At 67.1% G+C, this 27,787-nt stretch overlaps 1 protein-coding gene across 2 annotated transcripts; it reads left to right on the plus strand.

Moving 5' to 3' along the window:
* The first annotated feature begins 2,227 nt into the window (after positions 1-2,227).
* On the plus strand, positions 2,228-22,659 carry MICALL2 (MICAL like 2). Of its 2 annotated transcripts, none has more exons than XM_060032570.1 (17): positions 2,228-2,507; positions 10,321-10,369; positions 12,468-12,609; positions 13,410-13,567; positions 14,227-14,339; positions 14,537-15,310; positions 16,920-17,188; positions 18,045-18,138; positions 18,991-19,145; positions 19,573-19,737; positions 20,291-20,355; positions 20,464-20,563; positions 20,676-20,766; positions 20,875-20,948; positions 21,499-21,613; positions 22,053-22,099; positions 22,452-22,659. In XM_060032570.1, the coding sequence occupies exons 1-17, from the start codon at positions 2,365-2,367 to the stop codon at positions 22,544-22,546; spliced, it is 2,649 nt and encodes an 882-aa protein (XP_059888553.1). In that variant the 5' UTR covers positions 2,228-2,364; the 3' UTR covers positions 22,547-22,659. The 2 variants fall into 2 exon arrangements, with proteins under 2 accessions (XP_059888553.1, XP_059888552.1); XM_060032569.2 differs by having other exon boundaries at positions 2,237-2,507; positions 20,440-20,563.
* The last annotated feature ends 5,128 nt before the right edge of the window (positions 22,660-27,787 follow it).

Genomic DNA, 27,787 nt, shown 5'->3' on the forward strand with positions numbered 1-27,787 from the left:
TCGGACCAGGCATAGGAAATGGCGAGTGCTGAGGTCCTGGGGCGGCCATAGGAGGGGAGATGGGAGAGGTAACAATGGCCCATGCTGAGGACAGTGCTTTCCTTGTGAGGAGGAGGGGCTGGAGAAGTGGCAGGGCAAGTTCTGGCTCCCGTGGTCATCAAACATTTTGTGTTGAGAATAGACTGCAGGTGGCAAGCCAGAGGCAGAGCCATGGTTAGAAGATTCCTGTAGAAACCCAGGCTCACAAGCAGCTGGTGGCTGTGGAGGTGGTGGCAGTGGTCAGCTTCCTGCAGGATGGGATGTGGGCAGTGAGAGGACAGGGGCCAAGGAGCTTGCCCAGGCTTGTGGCCCCCAGCAGCTGGCAGGATGCCATGGGCCGGCTGTGGGTGGGGCTGGTTGGAGGTCTGGGAGGACCAGGAGTGGCTGAGTGCAGGAGGCAAGAGGGGTGGAGGCTCTGAGGCCAGCAGGGCAGGGCAGGCCAGGGAGCAGCTGGAGATGTGATAAGGGGCCCAGACGACTTCATTCAGAGCGCTGCAGAGGCCAAGCAAGGAAGGGCTTGTCCAACTGGCTTTCTAGAAAGATCCCTTGGCTGCTGGGGAGGGGTGGACTCTGGTGGTCAGAGGGCAGGAGGGAGCCGAGGGAGACTGGCCAGTGGCCAGGGGCAAGATGTTGGTGGCCGCAGTGGGGAGAAGTGGGCAGGCTGGGGGTGTCCTGGATTGGGGGGCCCTGGAGAGGAGCAGGGCCGGCAGAGGATGTGCTATGTGTGAGGTGCTGATGGGGACATCACCACAAATGCCGCCTCCCAAGTCACTGTCCCCAGAGGTGGCCACGTGGTGGCCAGTGGGGGCAAGCGTGCAGCTTAAACTCCTCAGAATCAGAGCTCTGGCCACCTCGTCCTCTTCACTCTGAGCCCCCCGCCCTGTCTGCCTCTCGTCCAGCCCTGTGACCACCGACCCCCCCCCCCCTTCTTGACCTTGGCCTTACCCGACCTCACCAGCTTTTCCAGTTCTCCTAAATGCTGCCCTGGGGGTCAGGAAAACCCACTTGGCTCCTGGTTCTGGGACTAGCCACCAGTCCAACTGACCTGGCAGGACATTGCCCTTTGTCCTCTAGCTGGGAAACCCCAGCAGGTCAGGGCAGCATCCAGTGACAGTCCCAGGTCACAGCGGCTCCCTGTCTAGCACCTGCTTGCCCCCTGTGACGGGGAGCTCGCCACCACAGGGTCCAGCTGCAGGAAAGAGCTGGCTCTGGACTGGAAGACTGTCTCCGCTCCTGCAAGTGGGCACAGAAGCCACCCTGTCCCCCTGCCAGGCCCACCTTCCCTCCTGCCAGGCCCTGTCTGGACAAGCCCTGCGCCTGCGGCCGGGTGGGCGGGGTCACTTCACTTGTCTGGTGTCAGTGTTTCTGGCTGTCTGTCCGATGCCCACAGACAGGTTTCCCCGAGAATGTGGAGGGGAGCAGCCCAATAACTGGGGTGCCCACAAGAGGTACTCTTCTGTAATGACTTGGGTCACATGCTCAAAGTGGAAAACGGGAACAGATCGGGACACCAAGAACCACGAGGGGTCTCAGGCCCAAGGAGCAGCCCGTGCGCACAGGCCGCAGGCGGGGAGACTCCTGGAGGGAGTTGCCCCACCCGCAGGGCCACCTCGGGCACCGTGCCCCTTACCCAGCCTCCGCCGCCTCTGCCGTGAATCCGGGAGATTCACATGCCCGCCGGCAAGAGAGGGCGGATGGGAAAGTCCTTTCAAAGCCCAGAAATGCGACGGGCGTTACTGCTGCGCTCCGGGCGGGGGTGGGGGCCACCGGCCGGCCTGCCCGGCTGCACCTCGGGCAGATCTCAGTTTCCCCGTCTGTAAAGAGGCCTTGACCGCACTGCTCCAGGAGGGTGGGGTGGCGCAGGCTTTGAAAAGAAAGTCAGTCTTGAAGCCTCCCGCGGACCCCTGGGAGGGAGGGAGGCGAGTGGCGGGCGGGGCCTTGGGCGTGGTCTATAGGGGGCGGGGCCTGTTCGAGGCGGGAGCCTTCCCCTGGCCTGGTGGGGCCTGGGCCGGCCCTGGCTCGGGAGCGGGGCCTTTCCGGGGCGGAGCCTGGCCAGGAGGAGTGGGACCTGATGGGGCGGGGCCTTGTGTGGCGGGGGCGTGGCAGGGAGGAGCGGCGCCTGGAGGGCGGGGCCTTGCGGTGGCGGAGGCGCGGCCTTGCCGGGGGCAGGGGCTGGCGGGCTGACTCCCGCCGCGCTCAAGCCGGCTCGTAGTCCTCCCGGCGCTCTGGGGCGGGCTCCTCGTCTGCCCCGGGCTCGGGCCGGGCCGCAGCCCCCGGGCGCGCTTTCGGAGCGCCGGCGCCGGCCGGGCGGACGCCGCTGCCCTCATGGCGGCCATCACAGCGCTGCAGCAGTGGTGCCGGCAGCAGTGCGAGGGCTACCGGGACGTGAGCATCACCAACATGACCACGTCGTTCCGCGACGGCCTGGCCTTCTGCGCCATCCTGCACCGCCACCGGCCCGACCTCATGTGAGTGCGCCCGCTCCCCGCGCGCCGGCCTCCGGCGGGGAAACTGAGGCCGGGCTGCTCGGACGGGGGGCGGGGCAATGGGCCGCGGTCAGAACTCCCGGCCCGGGCCTGGTGGGACGCTCCGGGGCCGAGCGGAGCCGGACCCTGCAGGCACGCCCGCCCCGTGGCCCCTGCAGGGCCTCAGTTTGCCCGGCCACCAAGTGGAGCTGGGCCGGAGCCAGGACGTCCGGCCGCCCCCGCTGGCTTAGTCAGTCCATGACTCAGGCCCGCGTCCTGGGCTCCGGCCACAGCCAGCCCTCCCCGTCGGTCTCCCTGGGAAAGGGCCAGCATATTCTGGGCCCTCTGAGATCCCCACTGTCCTGGGACCTCCTGCCAGATCAGGGGCTGGGGGGCACGCGGGTCTTACTGTGTGGTACTTACTGGCCGTCCCCCAGCCTGTTCCGGCACCTTTAAGAATGCAGCCCAGGGTCACTGTGGGGGAGGGGCCAATGCAGAGCAGGAAGCTTGAGACACCCACCCCCCAGGTCCTCTTGGCCGGGCCTCCTTACCCTAGGGTGATGGGGCATAAGATGGGAGCCTTGGGAGGTGGGGAGGGGAGGGGGCTAGGTCGTCTCCCCCCGGAGGGTCTAGGGGTCGAGGCTGGGAGCTTGGCCCTGCCTTGTTGCCAGATCTTGTCCCCGCCCTGGACCCGCTCCGTCTGTTATTCACTCAGCAAACGCTCTTTGGCTGTGACTGGGACCCGGCTTGCTGGGACAGCTCTGTGCTGTGAGGCCCTGGCACCCCTGCCTCGTGAGAATTCACAATGAGTAAAGCTGCCAGGGAGGGTGCCTGGGCTGGGCGGATGGACGCTCAGGAAGGGTGTCCTTGGAAGACGCCTCCTGGAAAAAGCATGCTGTTTGTTAAATGTTAAAAGTGTTCCCCTGAGAAGTCCTGGCTGGAACCAGGGGTGGGTGGAGCGTGTTTGCCAGGGAGGGCTTTGGCTGGGAGCAGCCAGAGGCAGCACCTTCTCAATGCTGCCCTTGGGCCTCTTGCTGTACAGACGGGGAAACTGAGGCCCAGAGAGGAGACAGCCTTGTTCAGGACACAGAGCATGTCCGGCAGAGCCAGGGCTGGCACATGGGGCTCCTCCCCTGCACCCAGATGTCCGCTGTACCCCCAGGGACTGTCCCCAAGCACCGCCCTCTACGGGGAAGCTAGTCTTAAGAAAGAGGCCTGCAGGGTTTTCCTCCTCCCGCCTGGGGTTGTGAAATGTGTGTGGGGAGCCCTCTCTGCTCTCTGCCTCGATTTGCCTCAGCTGCCCTCAGAGCCAGATGTCGGGGCAGCGTGCGCTTCCCCTCTGGACACCCGAAGCTGAGCTTTGATTGTGGGGGGCCGGGGCGCGGGGTCATGGAGACTGGGAGACTGGGAGACGGACTGGCAGCGGAGCCTGGGGCAGGCAGGGTCCCCGGGAGGCTGGCTGGTGGCTGACCCCAGGCAGCCCGCACTGGGTCAGCGGGAGAAGCCTGCCGTGGGCGGGAAGGAGGGTGCTGCCCTCCGCCAGGCCAGCACCTCGGGACGCTGCGCGGGTGTAAGTGGAGATTTGGGGCCTTTCCGAGCCCTGGGAGCTTCTATCTGTTCCCAGCTGTGCTGGGGTTAGAGGCGCGCGCGTGTGTGTGTGTGTGTGTGTGTGTGTGTGTGTGTGTGTGCACCTGTCCCAGCATGCACTGCCCGCGGGTGATCACAGGCACGCACATGTGGGTGTGTCCACATGTTGGCACAAGCTGGTGTCTTACAGCAGTTCACATAACCATTATTGAGTGCCTGCTGTATACGCAGCACTGTGTGCTGTACCAGGTGGCCTTGGCCCCTGCCTCAGGGAGTGACGCTTTGGGTACAGACAGCAAACAGATGAAGGAACAGAAGCTCCAGGCAGCTCCCGAGGTGGTGAAGGCTGGGCAGGGAAGACTCGGGAGGAGGCGGCCGCACCCTCGCACACGGCGGTAGTTACCGCACTCACTGCCGGCTTGGCCATTGGTCACCTGCCCCCACTGGACTTTCGGCTCCAGAGGGTGGGGATGTCTGCCTGCTTTGTTCACTGCTGTGTCCCCGGTGCCTGGATGACGTCTGGCTCGTGACAAGTGCTCGGTAGTTGACAGCACGCAGTCGGAGGTCTGTGGATAAGGGAGGTCTGCTTGGGGCCCAGCAAGTACGGCCGCTGCTGCAGGTGAGGGCTCTGCAGGTGCCTGGGAGCGGCAGGCAAGGGGAGGAGGAGGCCACGGGGGTGGACATGGAGGCACGTGGCCACAGTCAGGGAAGGCCACCAGAGGCTGGGAGGGACAAGGAACACAGTCTGCCCCTGAGCTTCCGCAGGGAGCTTGGCCCTGCTCACACCTTGATGTCAGACTTCTGGTCTCCAGGCTGGGAGGGACAGAATAAACGTCTGTTATTCTAAGGCGCCCAGTTTGCAGAGAACCAGTCAGGCTCCCATACGTGGCGGGGCCCAGAAGGGGCTCCTCAGATACTGGCTGATCGAATCCCGTGCGTGTGGGCCCATGTCACGGGCCTGGGTCTATGCCTTAGATGCCCCTCCGCCACCTCTGGTCCCGGCGATGCCTCTGGGCAAGTTGGTGGCTGGGGGAGGGGTGGTCGCACCGAGAAGCCTGAGCCACCCCACCGGCCCCCAGTGCTGCGCGGGGGGGAGGAAACACGCAGGAACCTCGTGGGGTGGCCGTGCTCCCGGGGGAGCCCCCGAGCTCAGACCCGGCGACACTCACCCCCACCCCCCCCATCCTGTGAAGACCCTCCGGCAGCAGGAAAGTGGACATCCTGTCTCCCTGTCTCCTAGCTTCGCCACCAGGAAGTCCTTCCCTTTCTCTGCTCCTGTGAGCCTGTTTCCTCCTGGCCCCCAGTGGAGGGGAGCGGCCGTGAAAGGAGGAGCTGGGCGCTGAGCCCGCCGGGTGGGAGCTCCAGCTGCCTGGCTGTCCTCCTGCTGGCTCTGTCCACTGGGATCTGCGAGTTCACCTGCGCCCTGCAGTGGTCGCCCCCCCTGCCCCACACCACCGGGGACAGGGACAGGTGTGCGGGTCTCAGGCTCACCCAGGGATCCGCCCGGCCCATCCCCACCCCTGGCCGGCCCGCCAGGCCCACCCCATAGCTGTAGGGGCCCACCCCATAGCTGTAGGTGCCCACTCCATAGCTGTACGTTTCTCAGATGGGCCTGGAGGTGCCCACCCGCCCGCAGGGTCTGTTTCCCCAGTGACGCCACATCCGCCTGAGCAGCCCAGCAGCCAGGTGAGAGCAGGAACCGCTCAAAACAAACACAGCCTTCCTGCTCCCGGCGGTAAACCTGTGGGGCTGGAGAGTTCCTTCCCCTCTAGCCAGACCAGGAGGGACTGAAGCTCCAGGAGGCCGGGAGGGCGGGAGGAGGGTGGGCAGGCCAGACGCCAGGGCCAGGGCCGCAGCCCTTCCCAGAGGCAGGGGCTGGGCTTCCTTCTCCAGGGCCGTTGGGGCGGGAGGGGTGCTGGAGCCCGGCCCTCTGTGGGAGCCGCGGAGGGGTCGGGGCTTAGGAAGTGGGTTCTGTGTAAACTCGCTGGGCCTCCCCCACTCCTCAGTCCCGTGGGGGGTGACCTGACCTTTCCCTGCAGCTCTGGGGCCCCCGCCAGGCTGGGCCACAAGTTGGGGGTGGCTCCCTGGCAGCTCTTGGAGACGCACCCGTCGTGGGAGACTCACCCCCGGAGGCCCGCACCCAGAAGCTGCTTTCTGGGCCAGAGCAGAGGGGGCTGGGCCCCGGGTACAGGATGGCCTCCCCCCGACGCTGGCTTCGTGGCCAGCAGGAAGCCGCCTGGGGACAGAGGCCTCTGTTCTTGGCCTGAGGGCCTGTGGCTGCGAAGGGGCTCGGGCCCGGCGCCCCCATGACTCCCCCTTAGGCCACGGCAGGAGCCCCGGGCTGACCCCTCCTGGCTGGGCCCTGGGGTCGGGGTCGGGGTCTGCGCCAGCCTGAGGAAGGCCTACAGCAGGGGGGCCCTTTCCTCCCCGCCTCGCCTCGGGTACCTCCTCCGTCCACTCCTCCCTGGCTCTGTCCTCCCTCTCCCCTGGCCTCTTGCAGGGTGTCTGCCTTGGTGTCTCTGTCCCTGAGCCCCGCCTCCCCCCCGCCCTCGCACTTCTGCCCTGTGGGCTCTCCCGTCTCATCTCTGGGCACTTTGGTACCCATGTCTCCCTCCATCTGTATTTCAGCCTCTCTGTCTGTCTGTCTGTCTCTCACTCTCCCTCTCTGCTCCCCTTCCCGGTGGGATTAACTCCAGATGTGCTGGGGATGCCCGGAAAAGAGGCTGGGCTTCTGTCATCTCCCCCCGCACCCCACTCCGCCCCCAGTCCCAGCACCCACCCCCATGTAGTTGCATTTAGTTCCAGGAAATAAACAGCGTGAGGTCAGCTCTCCAGGAATTTGGAAGGGGGTACACATTCCCAAGAGCCCCCGAGGCGTTGGGGGCAGGAGGAGGTCAGCAGCCCTGGTCAGCTGTGGCCGGCGGGAAGCAGGCCGGGAGGGGCCGTGCGTGCCTCGGGCTCTGTCAGCCAGGCCCGGCGCCGGCCAGGGCAGGGCGCACAGACCCAGTGAGCTCATTCATTAGGCCGGTGCCGAAAGGGTAAACAAATGGCCCCGCCGGCCCCCCACTCAGCAAGCCCTGGACAGACTACCTCCTCAGCAGCGTTCCGAGTGCCAGCTGTGTGCCTGGCCCCAGGCAGGTACCGTGGGGTCGGGGCAGAGCACACCTGATTGTAAATACAGGAGTTCACCTAAAAAAATGATCTACCTGGGGCAGGTGCCCGGGGTCCCCGCCCGCCGGTGCGCAGCTTCTCGGATGAAGGTGCTGACGCAGTTTGATCCCGCAAGGCCTTAAACGCAAGCCGGTCACCTCCCTGAGGTCAGCCCGAGGTGTCAGCCCGCGAGGCCTGCTGATCACGGTCCTGCAAATGGGCATCTGAGACGACAGAAGGAGTCTTCCACCCGTTCCGTCCAGGAGCCCAGGGCGGGTGTCAGCAGCTGGTTCCTTCTGGGGCCTCCGCCCTGGGTGTGCAGACGCTGCCTCCTCCCCAGGCCTCTGCCTCGTCCTCTCTCTCTGCGCATCTCTGCGTCCAAATTTCCCCTGTGTGTGAGGACACCAGTCATTTTGGATTAGGGCCCCCCAGTGGCCCACTTTAACTTGATCCTGTAAAGTCCCTGTTTCCCAATAAGGTCATGTCCTGAGGTCGTGGGGGTTAGGACTCCATCGGGCCTCTTTTGGGGGACACTTCAGCCCATCCCACCGGGGGGTCGCCTGCTGGCGGAAACCTGGTCCTGTGGACTTCCTGACGGGGACGGGCGGGCCCCTCCTTGGCGCTCAGAAGGGATTTGCCAGGCAGCTCTGACCCCTCGCCCGTCTCCGCTGGCCTCAGAGCTCCGGCCTCGGGAGATGGGCAGGGCCACTCTGGGCACAGGGAGCAGCGAGCCAAGGCCCCGGGGCGCGCGCAGGGAGCTCAGGCTGGGAGGGGCGTGGTAGTCCTGGGACCGGCCAGGGCAGCCCGGCCCAGCCGTGGCGCCTTGCGGGTCCTGGGAGGTGGCTTGGCTTTGGTGCTGAGGGTGGTGTTCCTTGAACTTGAGTGGAAGGGCAGTTCTGCACCCTCTGGCCATCGTGCCTGTGACCCTGCTCTGGGGGCTGGCACCGCGTCGTGGGTGCCCCAGTTTACACTGAGCCCTGAGGCCCTCACTCTGGGTCTGCAGGCGGAGAGGGCGCTGGGGGCAGCTGGCTGCCCCAGATCGCAAGATCTTGCGGCCCCCGGGGGGACCGAGGCCACCGCGGGGGGCAGAGGGCTTCCTTCTCCTGCTTGTTTGGAGACAAAACAGACCTTGTTATCCTGCCCTCCAGCGCCGGCATCTTGCTGAGGACACGGCCGTTGCGGTCAGTGACCCTGGGCAGGTCTGGAGAAGAGATTGAGCTTTCAAAGGGGTGGTGGGGGAGGGAGGGAGAGGCGCTCCCGAGACCCCAGTCGCTGAGGAGGGAGGGGCCTGCACGGCTGAGAGCCCCCGGGGCGGCGGACGGAGCCCAGCCACTCCACGTGCCCATGGCCGTCGCTGGGTGTCGGGCTGCCACGCCCACCCGCCCACTCCTCCGGTCATTTGTCCCCCGCAGACGGGTCTGTCCGCCGTCCTGTCCCGGGCACAAAGCACCCTCTGTTCTCCTGGGGTGGTCTCACATCTGGAACACGTTACCTGGGAGGTGGTCCAGGCGGAAACTGGGAGGTTTCCCGAAGAGCTGGGCAGGTTGATGGACAGCAGCTGGAGGCCGATGGGGCCCCTGAGGTGGGAGGTGGGCAAACCGCAGCCCCTGTCCTCCTCCCACCCCCAATGTGTGGCCAAGGGCCAGCCGCTGCCCCAGCCTCAGTTTGCTCATCTGTGTAATAGGCCTCCCGGGGGTGTCGCAGGGTCAGGGAGGTGGGGTCAGTGCATGGTCAGGGCTGGGAGCCAGGCCATCCTAGGCCAGGTGGCCGCAAGGTCTCCCCTCCCCCCTCTGCCTGCCACCTGCCCGGCCTTGAGCCAGCGCCCTCGAGTTCACCACGAGAAGCTGTGGTCACCCTCGTAAGACGGGGCCCCTGAGGCCCCAAGGGAAGAGGGGGCCCGCCCGGGCCAGACAGCACGGCCGGGATGAGTCGGGATGCGGCCCCCCTGCCCCGCCCCCAGCTCTCTCCTGTCTCACGAGGCTTCCGGAACAAGCCAGCTGACCCCAAAGCGGCAAGGCTGCCGCCCAGCACATGAACAGACAGATCTGTATCTAACCAGCCCACCCGAAGGCGTTCGGAGGCCGAGCCGGCCGCCTGCTGGGGTCTGGCTGTGTTTTCCGGTTAGAGCGTCCTCCCGGGTGTGCTGTGCGGGGCGTGTGTGTGGAGTGCCGGGACCGGCCTGGAGCTGGCGCTGGGCTTCTCCTTTCGGAACGATCACTGTGCTCCTGGCCTCTCCGGGGAGGCCTACCATTCTGGCCGGGCCGGGGGCCCCTGCACCCCTATGGCCAAGCGTGTGTGGGAGGCACCGGGGGCTCTAATATTCTCAGCCTTGAGGGTCTGCCCCCTCGGGAGGACGGCTGGGCACCTGGTGGGCACGTTCGACCCCCAAACGCCTGGACGCTGGGGCCGAGGCCCTGCTCTGGTCCTGTTTCCCCACCGTGTGGCCTCAGGCAAGTCACGGAGCCTCTCTGTGCCACATCGCCTCATCTGCGAGAGGCGGGCATTGACGGCGCCCGCGGGTGCGAGTTGGTATCTTTAAAGAGCTGAGCACAGCAGCGCTTCATGTAAATAAAGCAAGTAGTGGGAACCAGGAAGTGGAACGAGGGCCCGGCTCGCCCTGACCAGTGGGCAGCGTGGAGCTCCGCCCACAGGAGCCCCTCAACCCCAGGACGTCGGCCTCCCGTGACCCACCAGGCCCGTGAGCTGCCCAGGGGGAAGCAGCCCAGCCTGAGCTGGCCACCCAGGGCCTGCTTCCAGCTACACCTAACTGGGCGGCGCAGAGGTGGGGCTCGGCCTCTGCAGGGCAAGGGGTGGAGTCTGCAGCTGGGGGCCTGTGGGGGCCGTTGGGGTCCAGGTCTCGGGAGGTGCTGGACGGCATCCCCGGGCCCAGAGCAGGGCCAGAACCTGAGGCCTGGTGCCCAGCCCTACCCTCCTCTTTGTTGTTGTGTGACCTCGTACCTTCACTGCTCCACCCCTGGCCTCGGTTTCCCCCTTTGGGCAAGATGACCTCTGAGGCCCTTGTGGCCCCTCCCTTCTTGGACCCTGAGCTACTTTGAACACTTGTATTTTAATTTTCCAGAAACTTCGATGCCCTCAGGAAGGAAAACATTTACGAGAACAACAAACTGGTGAGTGCCTTCTCAGCCCGGTTTGCGCCATCCCCAGCCCGTGTCCCAGGGACCCGAGTGGGCACAACCTCCCCCGGGGTAGCCGCGGAGTCACTGCTGCCCACAGGTGGGCAGGGGGAGGCCGGGCACTCGCCGCCGGGCTCTACAGCCTGTCCCGAGCTGGGCAACCCCAGCTCCCCAGAATAGCCCCAGATCTCGTAGCCAGGCCTCCTGCTCCCTCTTTCTCTCGGTGGGGAGGGGAGGGGAGGGCCGGACCCTCCTTCCCACCCAAGGCAGAGCAGGCTCAGAGGTGGCTCTGCGGCAGGGCCCCCGGGTGGGTCCTGAGATGGACCCGCTCTCAGGCTGGCTGGGTTCAAGTCCTAGTCGGCCCCTGCTTCCCTGCAAAATGAGCTCCATGACCCCACGGGGCTGATGCCCAGAAACTTGGCCCGTGTTCTCTGCGCTTCCGTTGTGGTCCCTGCTGGGGTGCAGCCGTGAGCAGGATGCCCACCCCCGTCAGGTCTGCGAGTCTGGGGGCAGCACCCGCCACGCTGACGAGTGGAAGTTCAATTTAACTTAACTGAGATGAAATAAAATGACACATTCAGTTCCGCAGCTGCACTGGCCGCGTTTCAGGCACTCGCTAGCCACGCGTGGATGGCTCAGAGTAGGATGCGTCCACCGTGACAGGGTCGTCGGACCACGCTGAGCACAGCTAGCGTGTGGGCAGGAACGGGAGCCGCAGGGAAGAGGTGGGGTGGGGGCGTGGTGAGGGGCAGGGACGCTGGGTGAAGACAAGGAGAGGGGGCTGCAGGGGTGAAGCCTCTGGGGCTAGAGGGCACCAAGCTTGTGGGTGCGGCAGGAGCAGAGGGGCAGGTGGCTGGGGTGGAGGCTGGGACAGAGGGTGGATGGGCGGCGGGGAGGCTGGGACAGAGAGAGGAGGCTGGGGTGTGGGGGAACCTGGCTTCTTCTCTGAAGGCTGCTGTGCTATAGGAGCGCTCCGGTTCCACAGGCTCTGTGCAGAGAGCAGGGTGGGGTTAGGGGGCCGGCGCTGGCAGCCGGAGTGGCCAGCTTCTGGGTATATTGCGTTGGCCGAAAAGTTCGTTCAGGTTTTACTATAAGATCCTACAGAAAAACCCAAACGCACTTTTTGGCCAAGTCAATATTTTGAAGGAGTCAGAGGCAATAGGAGGGCTTTGATCCTAGTGTGGCGGGGTGGTCACTGCTGGGGCCTGCGGGTCTGGGAGCTCAAGGGCCTCGTCTTAGACGCACAAAGATTGAGGTGGGGGTCGTGGTAGTTTAGGGGAGGGCTAGAGTGTGAAGGCAGGAGCCCTGCTGGGCTGGCAGGGCAGGGGAGGGGAGGGAGGGGACGGGGGAGGGAGGGGGGGAGAGGAGGGGAGGGGAGGAGGGGAGGGGAGGGAGGGGAGGGAGGGAGAGGAGGGGGAGGGGGAGGGAGGGAGGGAGGGGAGGGGGAGGAGCCTCCACAGGCCACTGCAGAGTCGGGGCAGAGGAATCAGCTGTGGCGGGGGCGGGGAAGAAGCAGCAGCAGAGATCTGCATCCTCCCCAGGGCGGGGAGCCCACCCCCGCCCCCACCCCACCCCCTGCCCAGTGAGTGTCCCTCGCCGGGCTTTGTCTCCTAGGACACAGGTGTCCCCCTGGGCTGGGGAAGGCCCCTCCCATGGAGAAAGCTGCCCCCTGACCCGTGAGGTCGTGTCGGCCGGGGCCGTACAGATTTACGGGTGTGGGGGCCACTGAGGGGGTCTCCACGGTGACCTGGGGCCGACGTCCCAGAGCAAATAGCCCGAGCTGGGCAAGGCCCCCTCAGGACCGGGCCGTGGCCTCAGCTGCTGTTACCGAGGACCCACCGGGATGGGCCCCAGAGCTCCTTCAGTCCTGTGATTGGGCTGTACTCTCCGTGGTACAGACGGGTAAACCGAGGCCAGGGAGGCCACGCGGGCCGAGCAGAACTCGAACCTTGAACCCAGGCCTTTCTGGGCTCCAAGTGGCTCTGTTGCCTCGGGCCCCTCCCACCTTCCCTCCGGGGGTGGGGTGGGAGCTGGTGGCCTGGCCGAGGTGGGGAGGGGCCTCCCAGCCCACCCGCTGACCACGCCCCCCCAGGCCTTCCGCGTGGCTGAGGAGCAGCTGGGCATCCCGGCCTTGCTGGACGCCGAGGACATGGTGGCCCTGAAGGTGCCCGACCGGCTGAGCATCCTGACCTACGTGTCCCAGTACTACAACTACTTCCACGGGCGCTCCCCCAGTGAGTGCTGCATGGCCCTCCCTCTCGGTCCGCGCCCGGCCCCCCAGCCCGCACCCAGCGCTGCCCCGGGTGCCGGGCGCCGCCACCTCCTCCACGTCCTGCTGCAGGTGAAACGCGGGGTCCAGGCCCAGGCCTCCCATTGCCCGCGCTGGAGCAGGCTCAGCCGTCCGCCCCCCTGCCCGCTGGGCAGACAGCCCGCTCCCCGCCTTTCCCTCTCTGTGCGCACAGCCCTTGCCTCGGGTGGCGGGTGGCGTGGCTGACCCGTGTGGGCTCCCAGGCCCTGCCACAGGGGCCCCCACGTGGTGCTGACGGTCAGCTGGCCCTGGCGGGGTGTGGCTGAGAGCAGGCCGGGCAGGGGAGGGGCCGGCCTGGCTTCATCATTCCAGCCACTTTGTGTACCAGCAGCTGAGCGCCAGCCCCCCGCCCCGGCCCAACACGCCTCACCCGGGCTTAGAAATCCCCGGAATCGCTCTGGGCACACGGCCAGCCTGCCTTAGAGCCCTACTTGGTGGAGAAACAAAGTGCCTTTTCCCTGACCTCCGATCAGGGCTCTCGGAGGGGAGGGGAGGGGAGGGGAGGAGGTGGGGCAGGCCAGGCCCCTGCTGGGAATGGATGCTCGCTGGGGCCACCCCTCCCCCTCCCCGGCCCCCAGAGAGCAGGGGCCGCCCATCCCCACCCCCTGCTCCAGGTCCCAGGCTGGGCACTGGCGCCTCCAGGGAACCTGGACCAGGGGTGGCCCCCGAGTCTGTCAGAGCCAGCCTGCGGGGCCGGGGCCCCTGACCCTGTATGTTTCGTGCCAGTTGGGGGCATGGCCGGCGTGAAGAGGCCCCTGTCGGACGCCAGTGAGGAACCGTCTGGAAAGAAGGCCCCGTCCCAACCTGCCAGGCCTTCGCCCACCCCAGCCCGGGGGCAGCCGCTGTCTCCAGTCAGCACAAACCCCACCGTCCAGCGGAAGGCTGTAAGCGCCCTGGCCCGCCCTCCCTCTGGTTCTTGGGTTTTCTACCAGCTTCTACTGAGTGGGGCTCTTGGGCCTGAGTGTGTCCCTAACCCACAGTGCCCAGGGTGGGGTGGGGTCCCCTCGTGTCCCAGACACAGCCTCAGCTGCCCCCAGGACTGGCTCCCCAAGTGGTGGTCAGGATATGATCCCCGTTGTACAGACGGGTAAACCGAGGCCAGGGAGGCCCCGAAGGCCAAGTAGGGCCCCGAGCGGGTGTCTTGCCTAGGCCACCCCCGACCCCATAGGGCCAGGAGAGCATGTGGGCGTGTCTTTCACTCCCAGGCCAGCCCTGCAAAGTGAGGTACGGTTGCCCCACTTTTCAGAGGTGGAGATGGGACAGGGTGATGACTTGGGGCGGGGCACTGGGGATTGGGTAGGATTTCTGCACCTTGGGGTGGGAATAGGAGGTACCAGAATCTGTCTCCTGGCCCCCGGAGACCCCAAAAGTCAGCCCCCAGCCCCCTGCCCTTGGGCCAGGCTGGAGACCCTGCACGCAGAGTCCGGCGGCCTGGGCACGGGCCTCCTCTGGGACCAACGCTCTCCGGTGTGTACGGTGGAATCTGACGGGTGGCTGTGAGGAGGGAAGGTGGGGCAGGCCTGTCAATGGCTCCCCCCGGCAGGGCCAGGCTGCGGTCGGCTCCGTCAGCAGCACCTGTGGCGTCTGCGGGCAGCACGTGCACCTCGTGCAGCGGCACCTGGCAGACGGGAGGCTGTACCACCGGAGCTGCTTCAGGTGGGCCCGTGTGTGCGTGCGCGCTGGTGGGCTGAGCAGCCCTGCTGAGGGCCCCGGGGGAGCCTGGGACAAGAGGTGCTCGTTGAGTGAGCTGCCACCCGCACGAGGGCACCCGGGATCCGCGTGTGCCTGCCCTGGGGAGGCGGGAGTGAACACGCCTGTGGCTGGAGCCCCTCCGGTTTCCCCGCCCACCCCAGGTGTAAGCAGTGCTCCAACACGCTGCACTCGGGGACCTACAAGGCCACAGCAGAGCCCGGCGTCTTCGTCTGCTCCAGCCACGACCCTGGAACCGCCTCTGCTGGCCCCACGTTGCCGGGCTTGGCCCCCCGACGGCCTGGAGCCCTGTCCATGGACTCCAAGACCCCTGGCTCCCCGAAGAAGGCCCAGGAGGCGAGCGGGCAGAGAGACGCAGGACCAAAGGCCAGGCCGCCCGCGTGGGAGCCCGCGGTGGGCAGCCCGACTGCCAAAGGTTACCCGCCGGCTGCAGCTGACCCTCTGGCCACCGCCTGCTCCCACGTCCATGCGGGGAGCCCAGCCGGGGCCAGGCTCTCGGTGGGCCCCATGGGTGGCAAGGCCAGCACTCACGTGACCAACAGCTCTCCGACGGGGTGGTCGTCGCCGGCAGGCAGCCCTCGTTGCGCCGTGACCCCGAGTGCCCGGGACTCTCGCCCGGCCACACCACAAGGCCGGGTAACCCCCCGAGGGGCAGCCCCTCAGACCAAGCTCAGCTCAGGGCCAGCGTCTCCGGTCCCAGCGAGTGCCCCGGCCTGGACCCCATCGTCCTCCAGGACGCAGCAGGCCTGGGAGAGGTTCTTCCAGACGCCTGGAGCCGCCCCCCGCGCTGGCCCGGCTGGCGGGGCCCCAGCTGTGGCGGACGCTCCTTCCAGGGACGGCAGCAGGGAACAGGCGCTGAGCCTCCTCCGGAAGGCCCTCCACGAGCTGGGGGCAGCTGGCGCTCAGGCGCCCGGCAGGTGGGTGGAGAAGGAGGGGCAGGGGGTGCGAGCCCGGAGGCCAGAGGGGCTGGGGCGGCCGGGGAGGGCTTCTGGGCTCTGGCCCTGCGGGGCTGTGTGACGGCGGGGCTGCCTGTGCCCTGCCACAGTGTCCTCATCTGGGAAATGTGGCGACGTAGACAAGGGAGCAGAGTGCCAGGTGGCCGGCAGGACGGGGACGCGGCTGTACACTGTAGAGCCGGCCTGACGTGCTTGGGGGCACGGGTGCAGTGACGCTGCCGCCCGGGGCCTGGCCACACCCAGTCCTACGTGAGGACACATTTCACAGATGAGGAAACTGAGGCTGGGGGTGGGCCAAGCCCCCCAGGTGGGGCTGCCCAGGGCCTCGTGCCTTCTGCACAATGGACACGGAGCTGACAGGGTGACGGGGTGAAGGCGGGTCGCCGTGCTGCTGTCCTGGGGCTGCCGGACACAGCACCGAGCCGGGGTGGCTGGAACAGCGGACCTTATTCCTTCACAGAGCTGGAGGCCCAAAGTCGGAGCTCCAGGTGTGGGCAGGCCCGCGGGGGCTCCCTCTGCCTCTTCCAGCTCCTGGGGGCACCCGCGGCCCTCGACTCGCGTCTCCTCTGTCTTCACGGCCTCCTCTCTGTGCGTCTGTCCTCTCCTTTTCGTGCTTGTTTCCGGTGTCAGGGCCTCCCTAGTCCAGGGTGACCTCGTCCTGACTTGATTTTACCTGCCAAGAGCCTGCTTCCAGATCAGGTCACACCCTGAGCTTCCGGGGGGCGGGAATCTGGGGGACACCACTGGCCCTGCTACAGTCGCCCAGCACGTTTCCACGTCGGGCTGGCGACAGGGCTGCGCCCGCTGCCTCGTGCTACCTGTCCTGTGGGGGGCCTCCCGGCGAGGAGCTGCTGATGCTGTGACCCCTGCCGGGCCAGCGGGTGGTGCCAGGGGCTCCCAGGGAGGGCACAGGGCGGGGGACAGCGGGCCCGCCTGCCACCCCAGCGCTGAGGGCTCTCCGAGGCTGTCGGGAGTGAGGGTGTGTAAGGACTCTGCCGGGAGTGCTCCCTGGGGCGCATCTGGCCCAGCTCCCCCTGGGAGCCCAGCCCCTCCTGGGAGCCCAGCCCCTCCTGGGAGCTCAGCCTGGGATGGGGGAGGAGCAGGGGGAGAGAACTTGGTCGCATAAGGGGCCCGGGGCACCCGGAGGAGCTGCCCTGGCTCGCGGAGGTGCCCGGGGGCCCTGTCGACAGCCTTACTTCCTGCACGTGTGCACGTGGGGGGACGCAGGGTGGCCGTGTGCGGGCCTCCTGGATGTGGCTCAGGATGGAGCTAGGCCTCCGTGCTGAAGGCCCAGCTGCTCCTGGGCAGGCGGGTGGGTGGAGGAGGGAGGCCCCGGGGGGCAGACCCCACAGCAGCGCCCTGGGCGCGGTGGGTCTGGGGGGGTGTTAATGTCAGCCGATACTGGGCTTGAACAGGAGGGTGACGTCTGCCTACGGCCCGTCTCATCCCTCGGGAGGGGAGGGTGGGCACTGGGGAGCAGCTGCCAGGGGAGGCCGAGGGGCTTCTGCCTGGGGGTCGTGGGGGGGCTTCCGGATGCAGCCATGCCCGACACCTGTGCCCTCACCCACAGGCCCTCCCTCGCCACCGGCCCTGCGCCCAACTCCCATCCCAGGTCCGAAGGGCCAGGAGCAAGTCCAGCAGCCACGCGGCCACAGTCGGCGTCTCCGCAGGCCCTTAGCCCCGCCGCGAGGAGCGCGCCGCCGGCCCCCCGGAGCGCAGGCAGCATCTCGCGGGTGTCGGCGCCGCCCCAGGCGGGCAGGAAAGCCTCGGCTGCACCCTCAGGGGCCGTCGGGGCGGGTGCCGGCTCCAGGCTGAAGCTGGAGGCCCCGCGGGCCGAGGGTAAGGGCCCCCACGTCACGGGCGGAGCTGGGGTCACCGCACCCAGGCTGTCGCCGTGCGTCGCGGCCGCTCTGCTCCCCGGCCTGCGGTTTGCTGTCGCACAGTCTGGCTCCCGGGGTCCCGCCTGGGGATGCGTCACCCTGTGTCACCATCACCCGCCTGCCGGACGCCCCGTGGCCCGGCCCCTGCCGCGCCGCTGTTCCCTGGTGACGGCGCCCGGTAGGGGTGGGGCCGGTGCCCACGCGTGCTGCCCTCCCGCTTTGCCGCACTCTGTGGAGTCCCCCCTCTCCTGCGGGGTTTGCCGCCGCTGTCCGTGTGCGTCTGTCGTCACTGCCCTGTCCTGGCGACGGTGGCCCTGTGCTCTGAAGGCCCTGAAGCCCCCCTGACTGCCCTGGCCTTGGGCCCTGGGCTGTTTTGGACACTTTCTGAGGAACTGCGGAGTTGGTCCTTTCTGGGTGCTGGGCTGTCTCTTAGGGGCACCCGTGGTATCACTGAGCTGGCAGCATGCAGCACGCAAAGCGTTCTTCCCACTCTTTCCCGTGGCTGAGCCTCCAGCCTGGAGGCCACTCTCCCCTGCGCCAAGGAGGCCTGCAGGTCGTCACCGCCCCACACACAGCTGGTCTGCATCGCTGGGGCTCACCGCCGTACCCTTGCCTGTTTGGCAGCAGGGGACGTTGGGGCCCAGAGAGGGACAGTGAATTGAATCCCTCAGGCACACACAGCACAGGGGGGAGTCCTGTCCCCAGCTCAGCCAGTGGCTCCTTCCCGGGTACCTGAGGGTGGGATGGCAGCAGGAAGAAGGGGTGGGGGAGGTGCAGCCTTTCCCAGCAGACCGCCCCCCCCCACCCCCACCCAGGCCCGAGTGCCAGCCCCCAGGAGGGCCAGGAGGACGGGCCGGCAGGATGGAGGGCCCGCCTGAAGCCCGTGGAGAAGAAAAGCCCCGCTGAGAGGTGAGCGGTGGGTGGTCTGCTGGGCGCTGGGCCTATGCCCGTGCCGTGGGTTTGTACACACAGGAGCCTGTGTCCGGGGCAAGCACAGGGCCTGGCACACAGTAGGCGCTTCACACGTGCTTGCAGGTGAGCGACAGCACACACACACACACCCCCACCAACTGACATCCACAGCAGGGCTGTGTGCACGTCTCGCCGTGCGTGTCAGCTGGAGAAGCAGAAACCAGCTCGTGCCGGCCTGAGTGACCCAGGCCAAGCGCCCTCGTGTAACTGGACTTGCAAGTCAGGGAGGGTCCATCAGGACCCTCGGTATCCTTGCTCTGAACCAGTCTGGAGGCCCTGGGGAATGCGAGCACGTTCGCTGCTGTGCGCCCACCAGGCCTGGCCCCGGTGCTGGGCTGGGACCCCCATTCGCTCTGGGGAGGGGACAGCCCCCCCAGAAAGCTCAGTTAGGATGGAGAGGAGAGAAGGCCACTGCAGCCTTCCGTGGATGAGGTCACAGCCGTGGGGTCACACAGGCGACTGAGCCCATGTTGGTCCGGGTCCGCTGTGCGTGGCGGCTGCCCTGTGTGCCCCGCGGGGGTCCGTCACGCATGCTCGGGGTCCCAGGTGGGGGTGGGGCCGGTGCCCATGTGTGCGTCGGCTGTGGGTACCTGAACACGTGCTCACCCTGTGATGTAGGCGCATCTGTCAACATGCACCTGTGCTCCAGGAGGTGGGAGAGTCGGGGACATGAGCCCGAGGGGCACCACGAGGCCCCGCCTTCGGGCCGGCATGCGTCCCCCGGGCTTGTCTGCGCCGGGGTGCTGGGCGGCCTGTCCGCCCTCCCCTGACCTCTTGCCTTCCATTCAGGGCTCTGGAGCTGAAGGAGCCTCAGGTCCTGGGAGAGCCGAGGGCGGGTCATGCACCCCAGAAGGTCTCTGGGAGCTCCGAGGGGGGCGTCCGCATCACCCTGACCCCTGTGCGAGTGGACAGGACACCAGGCCCGGCCGGGGCCAGCCTCCTAGGTAATGCCAGACAGAAGCCCCCCGGCCGTCCCCAGCCAGACAGCCCGGGTCTAGGTGGTCCTCTCCTTGGGGGCAGTGGCCCTGCTTGGCCAGGGGAGCTGGTGGTCCTGGCGGGTGGGTGTGTATGTGTAAGGCGTGTGTGCATGCCTGTGCACGTGCATGACTGTGCGTGTCTGTTCTTAGCACTCAGCCGTCCTTGCACAGGTCACCAGCCTACTGGGCTCGTTTCCCCGTGTGCTGTTGAGGGTCAGGATTCTGCCCCTTCCCCCGCCCGTGGACGTGGCCCCTCCCGTCGGGCAGGATGTGGCTGTGAGGGCTGACCCCCGTGTTGGTGCCCCTCTGGGGGGGCCCAGCTCAGGGAAGCAGTGGGGGGAGGGCGCCGGGCCTGCTGACCTGACATGTGACTCTGTCCCCCACCCGTGGGCAGCTGCATCCCCCTCCCCCTTCCAGTCCCCATCCCACCGCAGGAAGCTGGCGGTCCCTGCCAGCCTAGACGTTTCTGGCAGCTGGCTTCAGCCGGAGCCCTCGGGGAAGGAAGCCCCTGCCTGGAGCCAGAAGAAGGAGGAGAAAGCCCCTCCCCAGGGTGAACCAGGTCAGCCCAGGCATGCCGCCCAGTTCCTGCTTGGGGTACAGATGAAGGGGGCTCCTCTAGGAGGATGTGCCCGGCGGGGATTTGGAGGATGTATAGGAGCCCATGGGGCCTAGAATGGAGGGAAGACGAGCCTGGGGGCGAGCAGCCTCGCACACCTGGAGGAGGCTGCGCCCCGGGCCCTTTCAGGGTGGGCAGAGGCCTCACCTGCCTCCTGGTGCCCGAGTCCGCAGACGCTCGGCGACGATGGCACGTTTGCTGGTGGGAAGGGTGGCCGGGGTGCCGGCAGGGTGTCCAATGCTGCTGACCTGGAGGAGGGCAGGGGCCCAGGTGGGCACAGGGACTTCGGGGACGGGGCCTGGGTCTGTCTGTGGGCTCTCGCCCTTTGGACACCAGCCGGGGCTGCCCAGGGGCCTGCCGGGTGCAGCAGGGAAGCCGGGGTGGAGGGGCTGTCTCGGGAGGATGGGGCTGGGTGGGGGGTCTGGCCCCCTTCCAGACCACGCCTGGGTCACGTTGGGCCCGGTGCCTGAAGAGGCCTGTCCTGCCCCTTCTCCAGTGAGGCCCTCGGGCCCGGCCGGCATCCCTGTTCCGCCTGGCGAGTCAGTGCCCTCCCCGGTCAGGGTGAGTAGGCTAGGGTGCAGGTGGGTGAGGGGCTCAGCCCCGGGGCCCCCCGCCCCCACCCCCTCACCACGCCCTCATCCCCAGCTGCACCCTGACTACGTGCCCCAGGAGGAGATCCAGCGGCAGGTGCAGGACATCGAGAGGCAGCTGGATGCCCTGGAGCTCCGGGGTGTGGAGCTGGAGAAGCGCCTGCGTGCGGCCGAGGAGGGTGAGCCCCTGGCGGACCCCCTCCGCAAACCCCTCTGCCAGCTCCACCCTGGGCCCGGCCCCGCCCCCGCGCAGGCCCGCCCGCCCCGTGCCCAGCCAGCCCCTCTCCGCAGACGCCTCGGAGGACGCCCTCATGGTGGACTGGTTCCGGCTCATCCACGAGAAGCAGCTGCTGCTGAGGCTGGAGTCTGAGCTGATGTACAAGTGAGTGGTTCCCCTGAGGCCTCCGGAAAGCGCTCCTCCCCGCATGGGCCTGTCTGGCGCGGGGAGGCCAGTGGCCGGGCCGGGCTCACATCCGTGTCACCTCGGCAGGGCCAGGGACCAGCGCCTGGAGGAGCAGCAGCTGGACATCGAGGGGGAGCTGCGCCGGCTGATGGCCAAGCCGGGTGCGTCCCCCGCACCCAGCGTGGAGCCCAGGCCGGCGGAGGTGGGAGGGAGTGTGAGGGGGGCTCAGTCCCAGGAGGCGGGTACGGGTGCGGCTTTCCAAGGCCCTCTCACGGGTGGCTGCCAGGAGGAGGCGATCACGGCACACTCTCTCGAGCCGCGGTGGAGTTTCAGCTCCTCCACTTCCTGGCTGTGTGTCCTTGGCTGAGTCACTCAACCTCTCTGTGCTTGGGTTTCATCGCTGCAAAGTGGGGGCAGTTCTAGCGCCGCCTCCTTCAGCTGTTGTGAGGACTGAGTTAATGTGTGCAGGGGGCGGGTAGCGAGTGCCCAGTCTCTGATACGGCTGTTCGTTTACTCACTCATTCATTCATTCACTCACTTATTCATACATTCACTTATTCATTCAACCGGCGTTGCCAAGAGCCCACCATAGGCCCCAAGACCCCACCCCCTCCTCCAGTGGAGGAGCCTGACCCTTGGGGAGTGGGGTCACTGTGTCCCTGAGCAGGGTGGGGACAGCAGGGCTCCGGCTGATGCCAGCTGTCCCTGCAGAGGCTCTGAAGTCCCCCCAGGATCGGCAGCGGGAGCAGGACCTGCTGAACCAGTACGTGAACACCGTCAATGACCGCAGTGACATCATCGACCTCCTGGATGAGGACCGGCTCAGGTGAGGGTGGAGCCCAGGGGAGGGCAGGGCCTTGGGGCCCAGGGGAGGGCGGAGCCTGGGGGAGGGCAGGGCCTTGGGGCCCAGGGGAGGGCGGAGCCCGGGGGAGGGCAGGGCCTTGGGGCCCAGGGGAGGGCGGAGCCCATCGGGAGGGGGGTTCCCGCCACGTACACCTTGCAGGTGGGGCCAGAGGCCGAGGGCAGGCCCTGCCTGGCAGTCTGTCTTCGAGTTTCTCCCCGATGAGGCCTCTTGTGCACCCAGGCCCCTCCTGTCCCCAGGCCACTGCTGAGACGCTGGGCCCCGAGGGGGCAGGCACCTGCCCTGGGAGGGGAGAGGGTGGTGCCAGTGTGTGGCTTATGGGCGGGTGAGAGGGCAGGTGCCCCGGTGTTGGGTGGGCTCAGGCCCACCGCGGGCGTGGTCCTCACGGCCCGTTCTCTTTCAGGGAGCAGCAGGAGGACGAGATGCTGCAGAACATGATCCGGAAGATGGGTGACTGGGTGGCGTGGGAGGTCGGGGCTGGGCTGGACCCCGGGGGAGTTGGGCCTCCTGTAGGAGTGGGTGCTGGGACCCACATGGCAGGCTCACCCTAAGGGAGTGAGTTCCCCATCGCTTGAGGGATCCAAGAAGCACGGATGGCCCTGTGGTCAGGGTGAGGGGACTGCTTTGCTCTCCAGCCGTGCCCAGCCCAGTGGACACTCTAAGGGCAGGCGCACGGTGGTTCCCCCGGGGAGGACAGAGGGTTGGGCTCTGCTGGGGCCCGGGAGGCTCTGTGGGTGGCAGGGAAGGCCGCAGGGCACTGGCCATCAGGTGGGTGAGTGACCCATCTGTGTCTGTCCGCCAGACCTGCAGAGGAGTGGTGGGGAGCAGAGGAAGAAGCCCAGGTTCCGCTTGTCCAGCATCTGGTCCCCGAAGAGCAGAAGCAGGACCCCCGAGTAGCTGCCTGGTGGGGCTCCAGGACCCTCACGTGGGTGGGGTAGGAACGTGGGTGGCGGGACCTGCACCGCCCTCTCTGTGGGGTCTGAGCAGCCTCAATAAAGAAACTGACCATGTGGCCTGGGTTCCCTCTCCCATGTGGTCACGTGCTCCTGGGCAGCCCAGGGGTCTTGGCCACGTTCCATTTCTGCACCAGCGTGGATGTGCCCATGGCCTTGAGAAGACGCTGACCCTCTGGGCTTGGCTCGGGCCCTCTGACACGGGCATTTTAGCCGTTCCTGACCTGGCTGCATGGACAGGCTGGACATGAGCCTTACAGGAGCTGGGACAGGGTGGGTCTGTGGAAGCTGCAGTCGGTGCTGGCCCTGCCCCCGTGTGGGGATCGCAGTCAAGATCTGTGACTTTGACCTTCAGGACGGAGGCCAGCTGGGCCCTGGGACCGAGTTCCTGGCGTCCAGCAAGGGAATGGGGCCCACCGCCCTTCCCACAGCCGTGCAGGGAAGGACTGAGGGAGCAGAGTCTCCTTGCGGCCCAGCCCTGAGTCCTCAGCAGCGCTGCCCCCCGCCCTCGGGAGACCTGCAGAGTAATCTCCCCTCCGGGCGCCAGCTTCCTCACCTGTGTGCGGCGGCTGTCGCTGTGTCTTCCTGTGCTGTCTGCACTGCAGAGCCCTTCGTGGTGGTCCCGTTGGACCCTCAGCGATGGCAAAGTGCCAGTCCTCCCCCCTGGGTGCTGGGCCGGGTCCTGACCCGGGGGGCCTGCTAGGGACAGAGCTGGGAGGTCCTGGCCGAGTGTGTTGCGCCCCAGGAGCTCTCACTACTCCTGTTTTCTTTACTGGGTGTTGGAGGGGCTCAGGTGGGGATTTTTGGAACTTGAGGTCAGGATGTGATCTGGGGCAAGGAGGGCAGCTGCCTGGCGTGGAGATGGATTCACTGTCATGGCTGTGCTGCTCGGCTGTGTGGCCTTGGGCTAGGGCCCTGCCCTCTCTGAGCCTTTGGTGACCGGTGGGTTGCTTGTTGCCTGTGAGGTTGATGGGGTCACGTGGCTGTGTCTGGACCAGCAGTGATGGTGGAGGAGCTCAGAAACTGCCTGCTGCCCTCCATCACAGTGGGCCCCCCCCGGAGGGTGGGGTGATAGAGGGAGATGGGTGGCCCTGAGTGGTCAGTGGGGCCTGGACCGTGCAGGGACTTGGCCAGGTGGGCAGCTTGGCTTCCTTCCTCAGGCGGTTCTGAGCAGAGGCCCTGGTGGGACTTGCGTGTTAGGAGGAGGGCCGTGGAGGGCGGCCTGGACCAGCCTGCCTGACCCTTTAGCTGAGACCCCGGCCCCCCGCCACGCTGTCCTTCCAGGCATGCCCCACCTGGGACCTGCGGCAATGTGGCCTCTTCACCACCAGGGGGAAGCAGAGGGCCACTAAGGAAAGGAGCTCCATTTTACTGATCAGGAAACTGAGGCTCAGAGAGGCAAGGCAACCCCCTTGGAGTCACACAGCAGGTTAGCAGTGGCATGGGACTGGAGCACGAGGCCGCCTCCAGCACTCCCAGGGCTGCGCCCTCCACGTGGTCCTGGGAGCCCGGGTGGGCTGGGGTGTGCGAGGCATCTTAAAGACAGGGCAGGGAGGATTCCACCGACCGCGTATTGTCCAGCCCATTAGGCTGTGGGCAGCTGGGGCTGGTCCTGCTGGGGACACGCACGCTGCCCTCCATCACGGCTGCTCCCTGGGACCCCAGAGGCCACCCCGGGGGTGCTGGGTGGGCTTAGGGTAGCAGAGCCCCTTCTGGCAGTCACATCCCCAGGCCCCAAGCCGCCAGCAGGGTGTCCTTGCTGTCCACCGGGGGCCCAGCGCCTTCACGCCCCGTACAACCCTGTCACGCCAGGACAAGCACGGAGGTGTCCTCAGGGGCAGGGGAGTTCCCAGGTCGTGCAACGTCCGTTCAGCCAGGGGGCAGGGCAGGGGGGCCATGGGACCACCCTTGAGGGTACAGGTGGGGCCTGGCTTCACTGCTGCCCCCCAACTTGGAAGAGAATCAGCCAGTGCTCACCCACCCCAGGGACCCCGACAACTGCAAGGGGGTCCACACCCCAGAGGGGTGCCGGGCACGGCAGGGCACAGCACCGACTGGGGGCCCAGCCGGACGCAAGCCCCTGTCTGCTGAGTGGTTCCTGGGGCTTTGAGAGCCCGCCTGTGCGCACAGGTGGTGCTTAATACGTATCAGGGCCTTTCCCCAGACATGGCCCAGAGGAGCCATGTTCCCATCTGAGGACGGGGTCCGGGCGGGGGTTCAGGGAGGGCCGTTCCCTGGGCAGCGCCCCTCACGCCCACACACACCCTGCAGCCCCGAGGGCCTGGGGCCTGAACTGAAGGACATTCAGGGCAGAGGCGACCCTCGGACTAAGGCCTGGCCGTGTGGAGGGTCTGGGCTGCTGGGAACTCAGGGTGGGGGGTGACCCAGCAGGGGCTCCTGGCTGCCCCGGGGAAGCTGGCCGGCTTCCCGCCGTCCCTCCACCCTGGTCTCCCACTGCTGCCTCTGCTCTGCGGCCCGCCGCGGTCCAGGAAGACGTGCCGCAGGCCCTGCCCTCGCTGCCCCTCCGCCTGGAACCCCGCCGTCCACAAGCCTGGCTCCTTAGACAGGCCTGTCCTCGGAGAGGCTCCCCTGAGCCCCGGACTGCCCGTCGCCCGGGCCGCTTGCAGCACTTGGAGGTCACCTTCGGAATTTGGGGGTTTTGTCTTTGGAGATGGATACCCCACGTCCCCCAGTCAGGGAGCTGGGCTGTGTCCCCCACTCGCGGGACGGGGCCTGGCACGCGGTGGAGCTCAGCACACTGTCCGGTGAGTGACTGAGTGAATGAATGAAACCCTGCATCTCAAGCTGTGACGCTGGACCGACCACTCGGCCGGCCTTTCCGGCCGCGAGTTTTCTCACCTGGGAAGGGGGATAGCGATGCTGCTGGGTGTCCATAGACCCCGGGGACAGAGCCTGCCTGAACCCCGGGCCGGGCGCAGACCTGCTGTGGTTGGGGCCCACCGGGGCTGGAGAAGTACGTGGGCTCAGGTGGGCAGAGCGCCCACGGGGTGTGGGAGGGCACACAGCAGGTCCCTCCCACCCCGCTTGGACCTGAGAGAGATGGGAAGGATGCGGGAAGGGGTTCAAGAGCTCCGGGGCTTTCTGGGACATCTCAAAGCTGGTGGCCCTGCCTCCCAGGCCCAGAGGGAGCTTGGCCCGCGGGATGCCGCGACCCCGTCCCCGGCCTCAGTTTCCACCTGCTGTCAACCCCGCACCTGTGCAGGGGTCTGCACAGCCTGTGGGCCCCCACCCCCAGAGCGTCAGAGAGAGGGGCTCCCTTAGGCGACCCCCATCTGACACGGCCCCTGGCCAGGAGCGGGGGATTAGCGGGCACATGAGGCCCCAGCGGCTGTAAGTAATTGTGAGACCCCGGGGGGTGTCCCCACCTGCCTCCTTCACCCCTGCATCCCCCACTGGCTGGTCCCAGCCTCCCCCCTCAGCCAGGGCCTGGGGGGAGGCCAGGGGGTGTGCACAGGGCAGTGGTCTCGGTCTGTGACAACTGAGGCTGGCCTGGCCCTTCCCATGGATGGCACCTGAGCTCCCTGTGCCCACACTCCAGCCAACTCCCCTCCTTTCCCAGAGGAAAGGGTTGAGGCTCAGAGAGGGCAAGGGCCTTCCCTGGGTCACACAGCACAAAGGACAGATGCAGGAGGAGGAGGGGACAGCAGGGCTGTCCTTGGCTGGGTAGAGCTGGCAGAGGGGGGCCACTGGGTTGGGGATGCAGGGGTTGGCCCCCCGGGAAGCAGGGGCATGGGCGGGGCCTGGGTTTTGGTGTCATTGGCCTCCGTCTGGGAGGTGCGGGGAGCAGAGCCTGGACTCCCCCAGCGAGGGCCCCCTCCCGTTTGGGAGCTCCCCAGGGGAGGAGCCCTGTGTGGCTGAGTGCGGGCGGGAGCCACAGTCGCCCCACAAACAGAATCTCTGTGTGGTCTTGTGTCTTCACATCCCAGCATCTCTCGGGGGCCCGGAAAGAAAGGGCTGCCCAGGTCTCTACGTGACACATGGAGGTGTGACCCGGCTTCCTCCCACCCACCAGGTCCCTCCTGGGCCACTGAGCCCAGGGCTGCTGTGCCTTCCTAGCCGAACCACAGAGGGCGCCCAGGGGTCGAGCTGGGCCTGTCCTGCCCTGGGAGGGACCTCCCTGCCCGTGGTGGACGCGGGGTAGGCCCAGGGGTGTGCACACGAGTGGTTGGGGGCTCATGAAGCCCCAAAGGGGGCGTTGGGGCCGTGCGGTCAGGTCACGGCATTCTGGAGCCCGCGTACCCGGAGCTGTGCAGTGGGTGGTGGACGTGAGCTCGGGGTGGTTGCATCCCCTCGGCCCAGCAGGCCCCCAACCCCCCGGGAGGGGTGCAGCCAGAGGACAGGGCTCCCAGCCCCTCCTCCTACCAGGCTTGCGCTGCAGACCCCGCCCTCCTGCGCGCTGCCTCTGCAAACTGGGACCTCCCCCCACCCCCCAGGGTGCTTCGGCTCCCACCCACCCCCAAGTCAGGAGCTCTGATTTCTGGGCTCCCCCTACCCTGGGCCTCCGCCCCCTACCTGCCCCCCCAGCAGCGGCCTGTGCCCAGGTGGCCGGGGCAGGTCCTGAGAGCCCCTCTGCGGGTCCACCTAGGTGCCTCCCCAAGCCCTCCCGTCCCAGGCCGGAGTTCCAGGCTCTGCGCTAACAAGGTCTCTCAGGTGGGCCCAGGAGATGCTGATGAAGGCGATGGCGTGAACGCCCGGCCGTTACGCTGTTAATAACGAGCGTCCCCCCACCTTCACCTGCAGCTGACACTTCACGGAGTCCGCGAGGATGTAAACTCCAATCGAAACACAGACTCGAGGACATCTTATCTCATCACAAATTGAAATTATATCAGATTCCTCTTTCCTTAAATTAAAAAGTTAAACCTTTTCGTTTGCTCTCGCACTGGTTGTGTGAAACTTAATCAGTGGTTTTGACAATATTTCCATATGGGCCATTTCTATTCTCATTTATTGATGAGGGAGAACTTTCTGGAAAGAGGTGATAGGACGGGTGCGCGGAGGCGTCAGGCTCTGGGGCCAGCGCCTGGGGTGGACCCACCCCCTCTGTGAGCGCGTGGCGGGTGTGAGGGGGGCTGGGGTCAGGGCCCGAGGCTCCGCTCGGGATGGGGGCAGTTTTAGCTGTAAAATGCTGTGTCTAGGACGGGGGCGGGGGGCGGGAAGATGC

The sequence above is a fragment of the Delphinus delphis genome, chromosome 15 (assembly GCF_949987515.2).
Source record: "Delphinus delphis chromosome 15, mDelDel1.2, whole genome shotgun sequence".
Lineage (NCBI taxonomy): Eukaryota > Metazoa > Chordata > Mammalia > Artiodactyla > Delphinidae > Delphinus > Delphinus delphis.

Coding starts and splice junctions, on each gene's coding strand:
- MICALL2 (XM_060032569.2), top strand. CDS start 2,365: ATGGCGGCCATCACAGCGCTGCAGCAGTGGTGCCGGCAGCAGTGCGAG. Junction 12,610..13,409: donor CTTCCACGGGCGCTCCCCCA/GTGAGTGCTGCA, acceptor GTTTCGTGCCAG/TTGGGGGCATGGCCGGCGTG. Junction 17,189..18,044: donor GGAGGCCCCGCGGGCCGAGG/GTAAGGGCCCCC, acceptor ACCCCCACCCAG/GCCCGAGTGCCAGCCCCCAG.